Source organism: Scyliorhinus torazame, chromosome 10 (genome assembly GCF_047496885.1).
Source record: "Scyliorhinus torazame isolate Kashiwa2021f chromosome 10, sScyTor2.1, whole genome shotgun sequence".
Lineage (NCBI taxonomy): Eukaryota > Metazoa > Chordata > Chondrichthyes > Carcharhiniformes > Scyliorhinidae > Scyliorhinus > Scyliorhinus torazame.
Window position 1 is genome coordinate 144,341,144 of NC_092716.1, and position 13,800 is coordinate 144,354,943.

The 13,800-nt window shown below is 48.0% G+C and overlaps 1 protein-coding gene across 3 annotated transcripts in view; it reads right to left on the reverse strand.

Annotated features, from left to right (window-relative positions):
- LOC140430959 (embryonic protein UVS.2-like) overlaps nt 1-13,800 on the reverse strand; it is a 258,091-nt gene that overhangs the window by 22,024 nt on the left and 222,267 nt on the right. For all 3 annotated transcript variants that reach the window (XM_072518802.1, XM_072518800.1, XM_072518801.1), the window contains one exon: nt 1,280-1,520. In XM_072518802.1, the coding sequence (XP_072374903.1) occupies nt 1,280-1,520 (241 nt within the window). The remainder of the gene's footprint in view (nt 1-1,279; nt 1,521-13,800) is intronic.

Consider the following 13,800-nt stretch of genomic DNA (forward strand, 5'->3'; position numbering starts at 1 on the left):
TGACATCTTGTTATTTCTGAAAATACCTTAATTACCCTCTGTGGGCTGCAGAGTCCAAATTCAAAGGGAATTATACAAAAAACATCTATATTTTATGAGCCATGCCTGACCAACAGGGCTGATTCGACTGCTAGGGCACAGAACCCTGCAACCTCCCTTTAAGACTTAATGATTGGAATGTTAACAATTTCAGAGACACGGACAAAGGAGCATACACCCTTTGTCAACGTCAAAGTGGAGAGGTGAGAGTCACCCCTAGATAGTAGAACCAGCAATATTTCCTTGTTGTATGAAGAAGTTTCAGTCTGCCATTTTTCCAGCTGCCTAGCAGTAACACAGGAAAGGGGCTCTGCCACGCTAAATACCTGGCCCCATCGACAGTGTTTCTACTGGATCTTTTTCTCCATCATCTACAAGACTGATTTATCTCTGCATGCCTATCTCATGATGGAATCAACTATACTAGAAAAGTGAATTATCCATGACCTGACCTCCGGTTGTAATTGAGGCTGGGATGGGTGATGGAGCTCACTGACAGGTTCTGAGGTAAAACAATGATGCATTAAACAAAGCACTTCAGTCAAGTTAGGTTGGGGTTAGGGTTAACCTCCAGTTGACCGACCTCCTCCTCCTCTTCCCTATTCTGGCTGCTTCTCCTGCTCTTTGGTGGCTCATTTGCCAATTCCAATTGTGTTCTATATCCAAAGGTAACATACCAGACCATTCATATTTGCTGCCAGAATATTTGTGGGGCAAACAACAGCTATACACAGTCAGCAAAATGTCTCTGTGTGTAGACAACATGAAGAGTGCTAGAATTAAGCAGAAAGACCCTGAAGTCAAACAGTGACCAGAAATAGTACATCTGTAAGGAAGACATGATCTCTTTGAATGCTGCTGGCGAGGGAGCCTTTTTGCCACTTAATTGTAGTGTGTTTAGTGAGGTCAGCATGTAACAGGTGAGTCAGTAAGCAGCCCAAAACAGAAACCTGCATGAATGCAGATTCTCATCTGCGTACTTTTTCTTCATCTTGGAGCCTTGGCAATCTGTGTAGTGTAGCATTTGTAGCAAGTAAATTTCTAGGCCAAAGTCAAAGCCCAGAAAATGATAAATGAATGATAAATATACTTATACTGAAAACCACTTCAGTCCGATAAGTTAACTATTGTTGAGAGTTCATTCCATCCTATGACATTCAGAACAGCAATATTTTACTGGTAATTTTCATGGTAAACGGCCATGAAACGTTGACATTGGTCTGCTGATTAATTATCTTACCTTTTCTTTCAGTTGGACCGGCAATACATTTATAGTCAACTCTGAGTCCAGGCTGTTTCTTTGACCCGGGATGACTGAACTCTATCAAAAGGGCGTTGCCCTCAATCACAGGTATTGGTATTGTTCCACAGAATATGCCTCTACTGATAGGAGGTGCTACAGAGGCATCAGAAATTTCTAGGTAGGCATCTGTACATTTTTCAGATTTTTGGAAGTTGTATGTTGTAATTTCAAGAATTACCTGTTGAGAAACAACAATGATAGAAATAGATGTAGGATTTTTAGAGATTTTCAGAAATTACTGCAAATCTAAAATGCTTAGGAACCAACTATGTTGAGTAGTTTTTTAAAAAATGAGGATATTGTTTCCAGCGAATGTCATGCATCCTTAAATTTGTATCTCATTCCTTTCCTCTGCTTTGTCATTCTTTGTCATTCAAGAAGATCATTCTTGCCATGCACTGCTGTTGTCAATAAGATGAAATAGTACCAGTCCCAATCATCATTAATGCTTTTCTCTAAAAGGTCACTAAAAGGCACAGAGAAAGGCTCATTGTGATCATATTGTGAAAGTTACTTCTTTCTTCTGAAGCATAACTCAGGTCAGATCATGAATCAAATCTTTCAATTGGCTATGAATGCGAATACAAATGCAAAATATTGTAGATACTGGAAATCTGAAATAAAAAAAAGGGTGCTAGAAGAACTCAGCAAGTCAGGCAGCAACTGTGGAGAGAAACATTGGTCGGGATTTTCCAGCCTTCCCCCACCCCCAGCATAATCCCGCTGAAGTCGATTGGCCATTTGCATTGCTTTTGGACACGCTGCCAGCAAACCCACCAATGGGAGAGGTCTCTTTTGGTAGGACGAGAAGATCCTGTCGGCAGGAAGGACCAGAAAATCCCAGCCATTAACTTAGTCTCTTCAGAAAATGAAGCAAAATACTAAAAAAAATCCCAGAGATAATGGAGAAACAAGGGACGAATGTAAACAAGGAACTGCAAGATATTGACAGTCATAAAAAAATTTCACCAGAGGAATGAATGGACTTAAAATAGATATATCCATTCAACCTGATCTCAGAGTGTTGAAAGAAATGGGTGTGGAGATGGAAGATGCATTGGTGTCCCTCACTCAGAGCACATTATATTTCCTATCACCCTCAGTACTTCTTCCATGTAGTGTTAAACATAGAGTTACTGATTCATCAGCTGAGGGGGTGGTGGGTAGTGAGATATGTGGTAATCGGCAGGGGGTTTGTGTGGTAGTAGAGGTATTACGGTACCTGGTAATGCTGGAACACCATTGGTAGAAATTATATGCTTCCTATTGGTCAAGCTGTATGGTAGCTCCGCCCTGCTAGGCGGGGTAGAAGAGCTTGTGCCGCCCCAGCAGCCTTCATTCTGTACCTGAGCTGCTGGGGGAAACATCTAGCTTATTAAAGCCTTCAGTTAGACTACAACCTCGCTTTAGTGGTCATTGATCGTGCATCAGTTTCCTCACCTATGTTTGATCTGATGCCATAAGACTTCATATGGTCCAGGTCTGATGTTGAAGACTCCAGGGCATCTCCCTCCCGACTGTTTTTTACTGCTACCACCTCTGGTGGGTCTGTCCCACTGGTGGGACAGGACATACCCAGGGATGATGATGGTGTTGCCTAGGGCATTATCTGTGAGTATGACTATCTCAGGTTGTTGCTTGACTAGTCTGTTGGATAGTTCTCCCAATTTTGATATAAGCCCCCAGATGTTAATAATGGAGACTTTGCAGGGTTGACAAGCCTGGGTTTCCTGATAACATTTCCGATGTCTAAGTAGATGTTGTTCATCTATTTTATTCCTTATAGAGTTCCTAGCAGTTTGATGCAACTGAGTGGCTTGCTTGGCCATCTCAGAGGATATTTAAGAATCAAGCATATTACTTGTGATGAATGTCGGAATTTCAGAGATATTGGCTGGAATTCTCTGGTCGTTGCGATTCACTTTTCCTGCCAGCAGCGCATCCCCACCCGTGGGTTCCCCGGCGGCGTTGGATGGCTACAATGGGAAATCCCATTGACAAGTGGCAAGAAGATGCAGAGCAAGGCCAGCAGCGTGGGCTCAATTCCTGTACCAGCTGAGGCTACTCATGAAGTAGCCTCAGGCGAGGGGCCTTTTCAACCTTGCCCCTCGCCTGAGGTATGATGATTCTCAGGTTAAACCACCACCTGTCAACTCTCCCCCTCAAAGGGGAAAGCAGCCTAAGGTCATCTGGGAATATGGCGACTTTACCTTACCTATTCATAAAATGATAGAACCGCTGCAGTGCAGAAGGAGCTCATTCGGCCCATCGAGTCTGCACGACCCTCTGGAAAAGTACCAGAACCAGGCTCCTGCCCTATCTCTGCAAACCCATACCCCACCTAACTCGCACATCCCTGGACACTCAGGGGCAATTTATCATGGCCAATCCACCTAACCTGCACATCTTTGGACTGTGGGAGGGAACCGGAGCACCGGAGGAAATCTTTGTATTGATTAGCATTGTTTAAGGGGAAATTGTAGGTTATTTGTTTGTGTAATATTAAAGATATTTTAATACTGTGTTAGTAATAAAGTTTATTTTAATATATCATATCCTTATTTTTGAGTCACTACTGGAGCGAGATATCCTTTCCTCACAGTCTTACAAAATTAAAATATAATATTGGGGCTTCTGTCCAGTATCCGAGTCACTGTTGGTGCCTGGTCCGGGATCGTAATATACTTGGGCCTGGAGTCACATGGGATTCCAGATGGCAGTGTTGCTTGTTCAGTGTTAAGGACATCTGCTCTGGACTAGATAGTGATTTGTTATGTTCTCGGTGTAACATAAGCGGCTTCCTTGTGCTGCACTTGACAAGGAAGGTACAGACGTGGAGATAACGTCAACAACTATTTACACTTCTATTACTCAGGTTCGACACTACTGCTAATCCTACCATAGCTATTCAGACTGACTAACCAGTTGCTGCAATCCACGTGGTGGGTGTAATATTGAATCAACCCTGTGTCTCTACTCACTGACTGTCTCCACTGGAAAGAGACAGATCACGTGTGTGGTGTCCTTTATATATGGGTTGGTGTAATGCCCCCCTGTGGTCGTGTCACCTCCGTGTGTATCGTGAATGTCCATTGGTCATGTCCTATCTAACTGATCTATTGGTTGAGTGTGTGTGTGTGATGTCTCCGGTGCTCCCTCTAGTGTCTAGCTAGCCTACATGCATTTACATTGATGCACATCACCACATCCCCCCTTTTGTATATGTTACATATTTTCTGTACACTTTAAGAAAATTGAACAAAAAACAGGTAGATAGGTTAAGGTATATGCAAGTCATGGGAACAGTGATTAAACAATAAGTCCAAATCATTCGTGTGAGTCCAAAAACCATCAATCACCATGGTCAAACGTCTCTCTTGGTTATGAATGCCATCAACGTCCCTGTGCCACAGGAACCAAGAAGTGGTCAAATCACTTTGCTGTCTGATTTGGAGTCTTTTTTTCCCCGATGTTTGTGATGGTGATGTTGGATGGCATCTTGTAACTGATAAGTCGTTGACATTGAAGAGGTACCATCAACAGTATCATTCGAGGTCATGGATGTGCCATATGTTGAAGTTGGATAAGACTGCACATACTGGTTCTGGCCACATGCTGTGCAGGAAGGGTGATCCTGCTGAGAACCGTTGAAGCTTGTCGAATTGGAAACAGAATTGTTGCTCGCATAAATACCTGGTGATGGTGTGAAACTAGAACCTTGCATCTGATAGGAATATGCCGTCTGGCCAGGCTGGGGTGCAGCAAATCCTGGGCTGTAACTAAGGCATCCAGTCTGTAGTGCAGATTGCGCTTGCGGTAGTCCTCCTTCGGTCTTGATTCCATTAGTGGGCAATCCGTAGTGCTGGCCTGTTTGAGAATATGCTGCATAGACTGCTTGCTGCTGCATGCCTGAATACTGGGTTTGTCCAGCATGAGCTGTCATTGGCTGCACTGCTGGTGTGGAAAAAATGTGTGGATATAGCTGTGGTGAATGTTGGTGTATTCCTCTTGGACTGTAGCCGCTGCTTGTTATTACTGACCCAGTGTAATTGTTAAGTGATCCATCTCCTGTCGTTGTTGCATCTGGTTTCACCCTGAGCGTGCCATCACTGAGGTTGCGGCACTCCCTGTCTGGAGTAAAGTCCGGCTTACGTGAATCAGAGTCGGCGTTTGGTTGCTCCCCATATGAAGTCTGGTCTGTTTTAACTGAGTCAGTGTTGGTTTGTTGATGCTCCCCGTCCGGAGTCTTAGCAGGTTCACTGGAGTCAGCTGAGATTTCTTGAAGCTGCACGTCTGGAGTCGGAACCATGCAGGAATGCATTGACTTGTGGAGAGGTTCGAGCGAATGAGGGTAGAAGTATCGTGGTGTCACCGGAGTCACCAGTGGTCTCACAGTGATCGTCGAGTGCCTCTGTACACACTAGCTGAGGTCTGTCACTTTGCATATCTTGCATGGGAAGTGGGATGTTGTCGTCACTCGTCTCACATACCGTGGGTAGATCCTCAGTAGCTGCTTGTTGTTCACTTGGGTTGGGTAAATTGTCAGAGTCTTCATCTGGCGGTGCAAACAATGTGGGTGGACTGTCATTGTCTTGCTGTTGTCCTTCATTTGGGCTTGGACAGTCATCGTCGCTTTGTTCTTCACTGTAGCATGATAGACCGTCATGGTCGTCCTGCTGTGCACTGGAGCGTGGTAGACTGTCATAGTCTTCTTGCTGTTTACTTGAGCATGGCAGCCTTGCATCGTCTGCCGCTAGTTGGTCAGAGGAGGTTGCGAGACCCTCATGGTCTTGTTCCTGCAAGTACTGCATGTCGGAACTTGCGTTGCTTCTATCGTGGAGGCTGTCCACGAGCTCGCTGCGGAGGCTTGTGACACTGGAGTCACGTCTTGTGTGTGCAAGGACTGCGCTCTGGACTCTTGCAATTCTTCTATCGTGGAGTCTGTCCACGAGCTCGCTGTGGAGGCTTGTGACACTGGAGTCACTTCTTGTTCATGCAAGGACTGCAGTGTGGAGTCTTGCGTAGAGTCGGAAATCCTGAGCGGTGCGTGGACCACGCTCTGTGTGGCAGCAGGCCGCTCTCTGTGGGCTTGTACCACTCTCTGTCTCTTGGTTTCAGGCCGCAGCATAATCCTGCACTCACGAGTCGGGATGTCATATCTGCTGGGCTGAAGATCCTCAAATTCGAAGAAGTCGGCGTTGGGGTCGTCAACGTGCAACACGTCTAGTTGCAGATCGGATTTGGTACTGGTGTAGCCTCCCAAGGTGAAAGGTTCGTCCGAGTCGTAGTCTTCTAGGACCATATCATCACTGTTTGCATCGGAGCTGGCATTGGGCTCGCGATGTCCAGAGAAAATGTAAAGGTCGGTATCGAAGTATTCAAGGTCAGAATCATCGGGTTGGTCGTAGGTAACTGCTTGTTGCAGGGTTCTTCGGAGGTTAATTTCATTTCCTGGTTCAACTTGAGGCACTGTGCTGTCATTCCAGGTGAAAGAAGGTTGTTTTACTGCTTTAAAAGATTTTTTCTTTGATTTGGGACATTTCCCCTTTAAATGGGCGTGGTCCGGGACCTCTGACGTCATGGCGCATGTGACATCATACGTAGGAAGCGTTTGCGGCGACTCGCGCATGCGCAAACGGACCTTCCCGTTCTGTGCGCTTCTTGCGCAACTACAGTCCCTTTAGTAAGATGGCCGCCGATCAAAACTGTTCTCTGCTCCGGGATCTCGGCCTCGTGGTGAGTACTGGCACTTCTCTTACCTTTTCTTGCTGGTTGGAGTGTGTTTTCCTCACAGTACTTGCCGAATTTGTCCAGGATTGCCTGGAAGTCGCTCCTGTTTTGCCCTTTGGAGAACTTGAATTTTTTAAAGAATTCTTCTGCTCTGGCACCGGTGATGGTGAGGAGAAGCTCTGTCTTTTCAGCATCGGCCACGTCTTCTGATTCGGCTGCTACCAGGAAGATTTCAAACATTTGCCGGAATACCCGCCAGTTTTCGCGGAGATCGCCGTAGCACTGGAGCTGCTGCGGAACCCAGATCTCGAACATCTTGCCTGGGCATTGTTGTTGGTTGTCACTGTACGCTGAGGTATAGCTATATGGATTGAAACAGTTCAGTCCTGGTACCATGATTTGTTATGTTCTCGGTGTAACATAAGCGGCTTCCTTGTGGTGCACTTGACAAAGGAAGGTTCAGACGTGGAGATAACCAACACATTTATTAAACTACTTACACTTCTATTACTCGGGTTCAACACTACTGCTAATCCTACTATAGCTACCCAGACTGACTAACCAGTTGCTGCAATCCACGTGGTGGGTGTAATATTGAATCAACCCTGTGTCTCTACTCACTGACTGTCTCCACTGGAAAGAGGCAGATCATGTGTGTGGTGTCCTTTATATATGGGTTGGTGTAATGCCCTCCTGTGGTCGTGTCACCTCCGTGTGTATCGTGAATGTCCATTGGTCATGTCCTATCTAACTGATCTATTGGTTGAGTGTGTGTGTGTGTGTGTGATGTCTCCGGTGCTCCCTCTAGTGTCTAGCTAGCCTACATGCATTTATATTGATGCACATCACCACAGATAGGAATGTATACTGGGAAGGGGAGGATCCAGTGGTTGTGGTCTACTTTGATACCAATGACTAAGTGGGATGAAGGAGGTTACTGAGAGAATATGAGAAACTAGGGGCTAAATTAAAAAGCAGGACCTCAAAGGTAATCATCTCTGGATTATTACCTGAGCAATGAGCAAATTGGCATATGGTAAATAAAAACAGTAAATTAAATTTGCGGCTTAAAGATTGGTATGGGAGAAATGGGTTTTGATTCCTCGGGCACTAGCGTCTAAATTGGGCAGAGTGGGAGCTGTACTGTGGAAACCATCTTCATCTCAACCATGTTGGGCCCAAGTGTTCTGGTGAGTTGTAGAACTCGGACTTTAGAGAGGGCTTTCAACTAAATAGTGGGGGTGAGGTAAGATGCAATAAAACTAAAGAGAGAGGAGAAGATACAACAGCATGTTAGCAATAAGGAAAATGGTTATTAGTGTGCAAGGAAGGGACAGTTTGGACAAATGTAAGAATGCTTTAACAGTTAAGGCTGATTGTGAAGATAATGGGTGGAATCTCATCAGAATTTGGAAAAGTGAAAACCTGCGTGTAACTCTCTAGTTGCACAGACTAGTTTTCTCTACATATATTGAGCCATTTTAAAGAAAGAAAATGAGCTGACGTTGTTTATGCCATCACTCTGGCGGGGTTTGATACAATCAGCAATCAACTTCACAAAGAATGGGGTGCCATCTTTAAAGGATATCGCCCCACCGACATTCATCACTGGGGGCATCCCCCTTCCCCCACCCCCCGACAATCATTGTCAGCATTTCCCTCCTCGCCAACCTCTGACAATCATCGCCGGCATTCCCCTTTATAATACAAACAGGATCTTTAAAAATATCTGTGTCAGGATTTTTCATTGGAGAAGTTGGGTACTATGACTTTGGGCCAGGTCACTGACATAATCATGCCACAATACAATAACACAATGCTAAGTGGGGCATGAATTTGGAACACCGTTCACCATTCAGGCCAATTAATGCCCAATCAAGTCAATTCAATTGTCAGAGATTTGATACAGCCCATTCGAATGTATGGGCTACAGGCAATGAGGGCAGGTCCAACTTGCAGCTAACTTACTGCTGCAAGTCAGCAAAAGTATATATCCCCTGTTACGACCCCCTCGAGAGTCAAGGATTGTGCTTTATAGGATTCCCGCCCTTTACCACAGAGTGTGAATGCCTTGGTAATTGGGGGCGGTGTTTCTCCTTAACAAAGGTGAACCTCGCAGTATAAAACCCTGACCTGGGTGCAAGTCGTGGATGGTGGTCTTTCTGGAAGAGGAGTTGTTGTGTATATCGACATAAACCTTTGTTCAGTCCTATCCTACCGTGTGTACCTGCGTCTCTTCCATTGGGTTCTACACGAGCGACGAGTGTGAAGTGGAGCTGCCGCAGCCATCGTTATACCGTCAATCTACTTCGTCCAGGCCCAGAGAGGCCTCCACTACGAATGGACAGATGTCACACATCGGAAAGCTTGAACAGTTTGATGACTGGATCCAGTATTTTTTTCGGTCTCATGCCATTGTTGGAGATGAACGACAAACTGTTATACTACTGACCGCAGTCGGGTGACCCACCTACGTGCTCATCAAAAGCCTGACCCACCTGGTCGGACCAGACTCCAACAAGTCTTTTGGCGCATTGGTAACCCTGGTCGAAGCACATCTAAACCCGCAGTCCCTGATAATGGCCTGCCGGTTCTGTTTTCACACGGCCTCGCAGGTCCAAGGGGAATCCAATGAAGACTTTTTGGCGTGCTTGAGGATGCTTGTCACCTCATGTGAGTTTGGGGCCGCACTGTCCGAATCACTACAGCACCATTTCACTTGTGGACTCTGAGATACCGACACCCAGAGGAAACCCCTTAAAGAGACCCACTTAACCCTCCAACAGGCGGTATACATCACCATTTCCCAGGAGAGAGTGGGGCGTGGGGTCCAAGAGTTGCAGAGCCTGATGGTCCTGACTGGTGACCATTGACCAGATCCGAGAGATGCGAGCCTCTGCAAAGCAGGACCAGCCGTGGGAACCAAGGCCGTCGCCATGACACACCTGAGAGAGACCGGGGCGACTGAGCCGGATCACCAAGCTGGCATCCGCTGGCAGCAGGCTGGGGACCGCAATCAGGGCCAGGATGCTAGACAGGCCTGTGAAGGTGCCATTCCCAATCAATCACCCAGGCATTACTGCCCCCCTAGAGGCCAAGCACATTATTAGAGGACCAGGAGGACACATACCAGCAGTTGCACTGCATTACAGTCCCCAGGGTCGCGCCAATCTGAATTACACTGAAGGTAAAAAGACACCCCGTTGAAATGGAACTCGACACCGGAGCAATGGTCTCGGTCATCAGCCACTGGATGTTCGTCATGATTCGGGCCGGTCTACAGACTATGGACCTTCGGGACACGGATGTCTGGTGGCTACGTACACCCTTAATCATCGAAGGCACCACCCATGTGAACATAACTTATGGGGACAAGTCGGTAAGTTTGTCCTTGGTGGATGTCCGCGGTGGAGAATCCAGCTTACTGGATCCAGCCACGATTGGTTATGCCATTTAAAATTGGTTTGGTAACGCGTTTGTCGTATGTACCCCCAGGACTAGGAAGGAGTGCTGGTGAAATTTCCTGGAGTCTTCACCGAAGGCCTCAGCACGATAGAGGGCGCAGTGACCAAAATCAGTGTGGATGAAAACACACAAACTCATTATTTCCGTGCCCGCCCAGTACCATACACACTATGCCGCAAGGTCGACACAGAGTTGGTCACTTGGGCATCATCCGCCCCATTCACTTCGCTGATTGGGCTGTGCCGGTGGTCCCAGTGTTAAAACTCAATAGATCCGTGCATCTGTGGGGGGACTACATGATGACATTGAACTGGGTTTCTTGCCTCAACCGTTATCCGGTCCCATGCGTCGAGTCCGTGCACGATAAATTCAGCAGGGGAAAAACGTTCAAAAAAACTTGACATGAGCCATGCGTATCTACAGTTGATCGTACATCCGGGCTCCCGGAGATTAGTCACCATCAACACCCATAGAGGTTGTACAAATACACCCGGCTACTATTTGGAGTTTCATCGGCCTGTGTGATTTTCCAGCGAGTGATGGAAGACATCCTGGCCATATACCTGGACGATGTACACATCACTGGGGCCGCAGCCGAGGAACATTTAGAGAACCTGGCCGAAGTCCTCCGGTGGTTCAAACAGGCCGGCGTCCATCTCCGCAGGGAGAAGTCACTCATTTCGGCTACCGGGTAGACAGGCACGACCGTCACCTGGGGGAAGACAAAGTGCAGGCCGTCCTACAGGCATCCATCCCTCATGGTCTGACTGAGCTCCGCTCTTTCTTAGGGCTCATTAATCACTTGGGGAAATGTATCTACAACTTAGCCACGCTGCTTAGCCTGCTCCACCAACTGTTGAAGAAAGGGTACCAGTGGGAATGGGGCCCCAAGCACCAGAAGGGATTCCAAGTGGTAAGCTGTCCTCCAAGAAGCTGCTTACACACTTCGACCATTTCTCCTTCCGTGCGACGCTTCCCCTTACGCCGTGGGGGCTGATCTCACACACGACGCGTTCATGGTTTATACAGTCCACAAGCTCCTGCTAGGGCTGTTCAAAGATGATGGTCATTCCCTGATAGTATCTGCCAGGATCCAGTGGTGGGCGTTACGCCAATACGAGTATACACTGGAACATTGCCCGGGCACGCGGATCCCATATGATGACACATTGAGTCACCTGCCCCTCTCCATGAGGCAACCAGAGCCTGCCTCAGCCGCAGAATAACAGCCCTCCACTTCATGGACTCTTTGCCGGTCCTGGCTGCTCACGTCAAAGAGTGAATCTAAATCTGGCACATGGTCCGGTACTGCGCCCAACACAGGGCCCTGCCCGATGATTTGGGGGCCTATGCGATGAAACTCCTGGAGCTGAGCGTGGACGGTGGCGTTTTGTTATGGAACACAGGGGTGGTTTTTCCGGAATGCGGTCATGCACCTTTGCTTAAGACCTCCACAATGGACACCTGGGGATGTCCAAGTTGAAGATGCTTGCCCGCCACTATGTTTGGTGGCCTGTCATAGACTCCAACATTGAGAAGGTGGCCCAGTGCCGTGGAACTTACCAGGAGAACCAGAAAGCCCCACCTGCTGCTCTGATGTACCTTGTGAGTGGCCTGGAAAACCTTGGTCCCACGTCCACATAGACTTCGCCGGCCCATTCCCGGGGGTGATGTTCGTCAAGTGGACGCCCGCTTGGGCGGCACGTGGTGCAGTGGTTAGCACTGTAACTACGGCGTTGAGGACCCGGATTCGAATCCCAGCCCTGGGCCATTGTCTGTGTGGAGTTTGCACATTCTCCCCGTGTCTACGTGAGTTCCACCCCCACAGCCCAAAGATGTGCAGGTGGATTGGCCATGCTAAATTGCCCCTTAATTGGAAAAAAAACAATTGGGTACTCTAAATTTTACAAAAAAGGTGGACGCCCATTTGAAGTGGTTTGAGGTCCACAATATCAGACGTGACCACGAAGGCGAACGTGGACTGGCTGAGGCATATGTTCAGTACCTATTGAATCCCCGAAGGGTTGGTGTCAGATAACGATGCAGCCTTTATGAATTACATACAATTTACAGTGCAGAAGGAGGCCATTTGGCCCATCGAGTCTGCACCGGCTCTCGGAAAGAGCAACCTACCCAAGTCCACCCCTTCACCCTATCCCCATAACCCAGTAACCCCACCCAGCACCAAGGGCAATTTTGGACACTAAGGGCAATTTAGCATGGCCAATCCACCTAACCTGCACATCTGTGGACTGTGGGAGGAAACCGGAGCACCCGGAGGAAACCCACGCACACACGGAGAGAACGTGCAGACTCCGCACAGACAGTGACCCAGCGGGGAATCGAATCTGGGACCCTGGAGCTGTGAAGCAATTTTGCTAACCACCATGCTACCGTGCTGCCCTATCAGCAAGGAGTGCGCGTCGTTCGTGGTCTCAAATTGAATCTGAAATGTGGGGACTGCCCCGTATCAATCGGCCTCAAATGGGTTGACCGAGCGGGCAGTCCAAATCTTCCAAAGGGCCGTGAAGAAACTGACCACCGGATTTTGTGAGACACGACTGGCCCATTTCCTTCTCAGACCCCTCATGCCACCATAGGAGTGGCACCGGTATAGTTGCTGATGAGACATCGGCTTAAGTCTCGCCTCAGCCTCGCCATCCCAGACATAGGTGCTCAGAACTGCCGGTGACTGGACCGCTAAGAGACGGACACTGGTCGGCGCACGCAGTTGCGCAACTTCAAACCAGAGGACGCTGTATACGTTCAGAATTTCACATGGATCCCGGGCACGTTGCTCAGGCCAACTGGTCCGGTTTCCTATTCGATCTAGCACAGGGACATGAAGCCAGCTTAGACCACATCTGTCTCCATACGTGGAACATGCAGAGCAGACTCAGGATGCGTCGGTCCAAGATTGCCAGTGGTCTTCTTCACCTAAATCACCTCCTAGAGCACTGCGCAGATTGCTGTCCCGATGACTATCATCTCACCCCGTCGAGGCCCAGGAGACTGAGATGCTCAATGCCTCCTCGGAGAACTCCGACACTGATTCTGATATGGACACTAGTCCACCCGACGTAGTAGTCCAGCTGCCGTCAACGCCAACGCCCTCACCAGCCGCACCACACCTGCCTCAGTGCTCCGCATGAAAACGGTGGTCATAGCCCCGCCTGTCAACGCTGGACTGTTGTCTGTCCCCCAAGCGATCAAGAGGGTCTCAGCCTTGGCCAATGGACATGGATGTTTCTCTGGATTTGTGG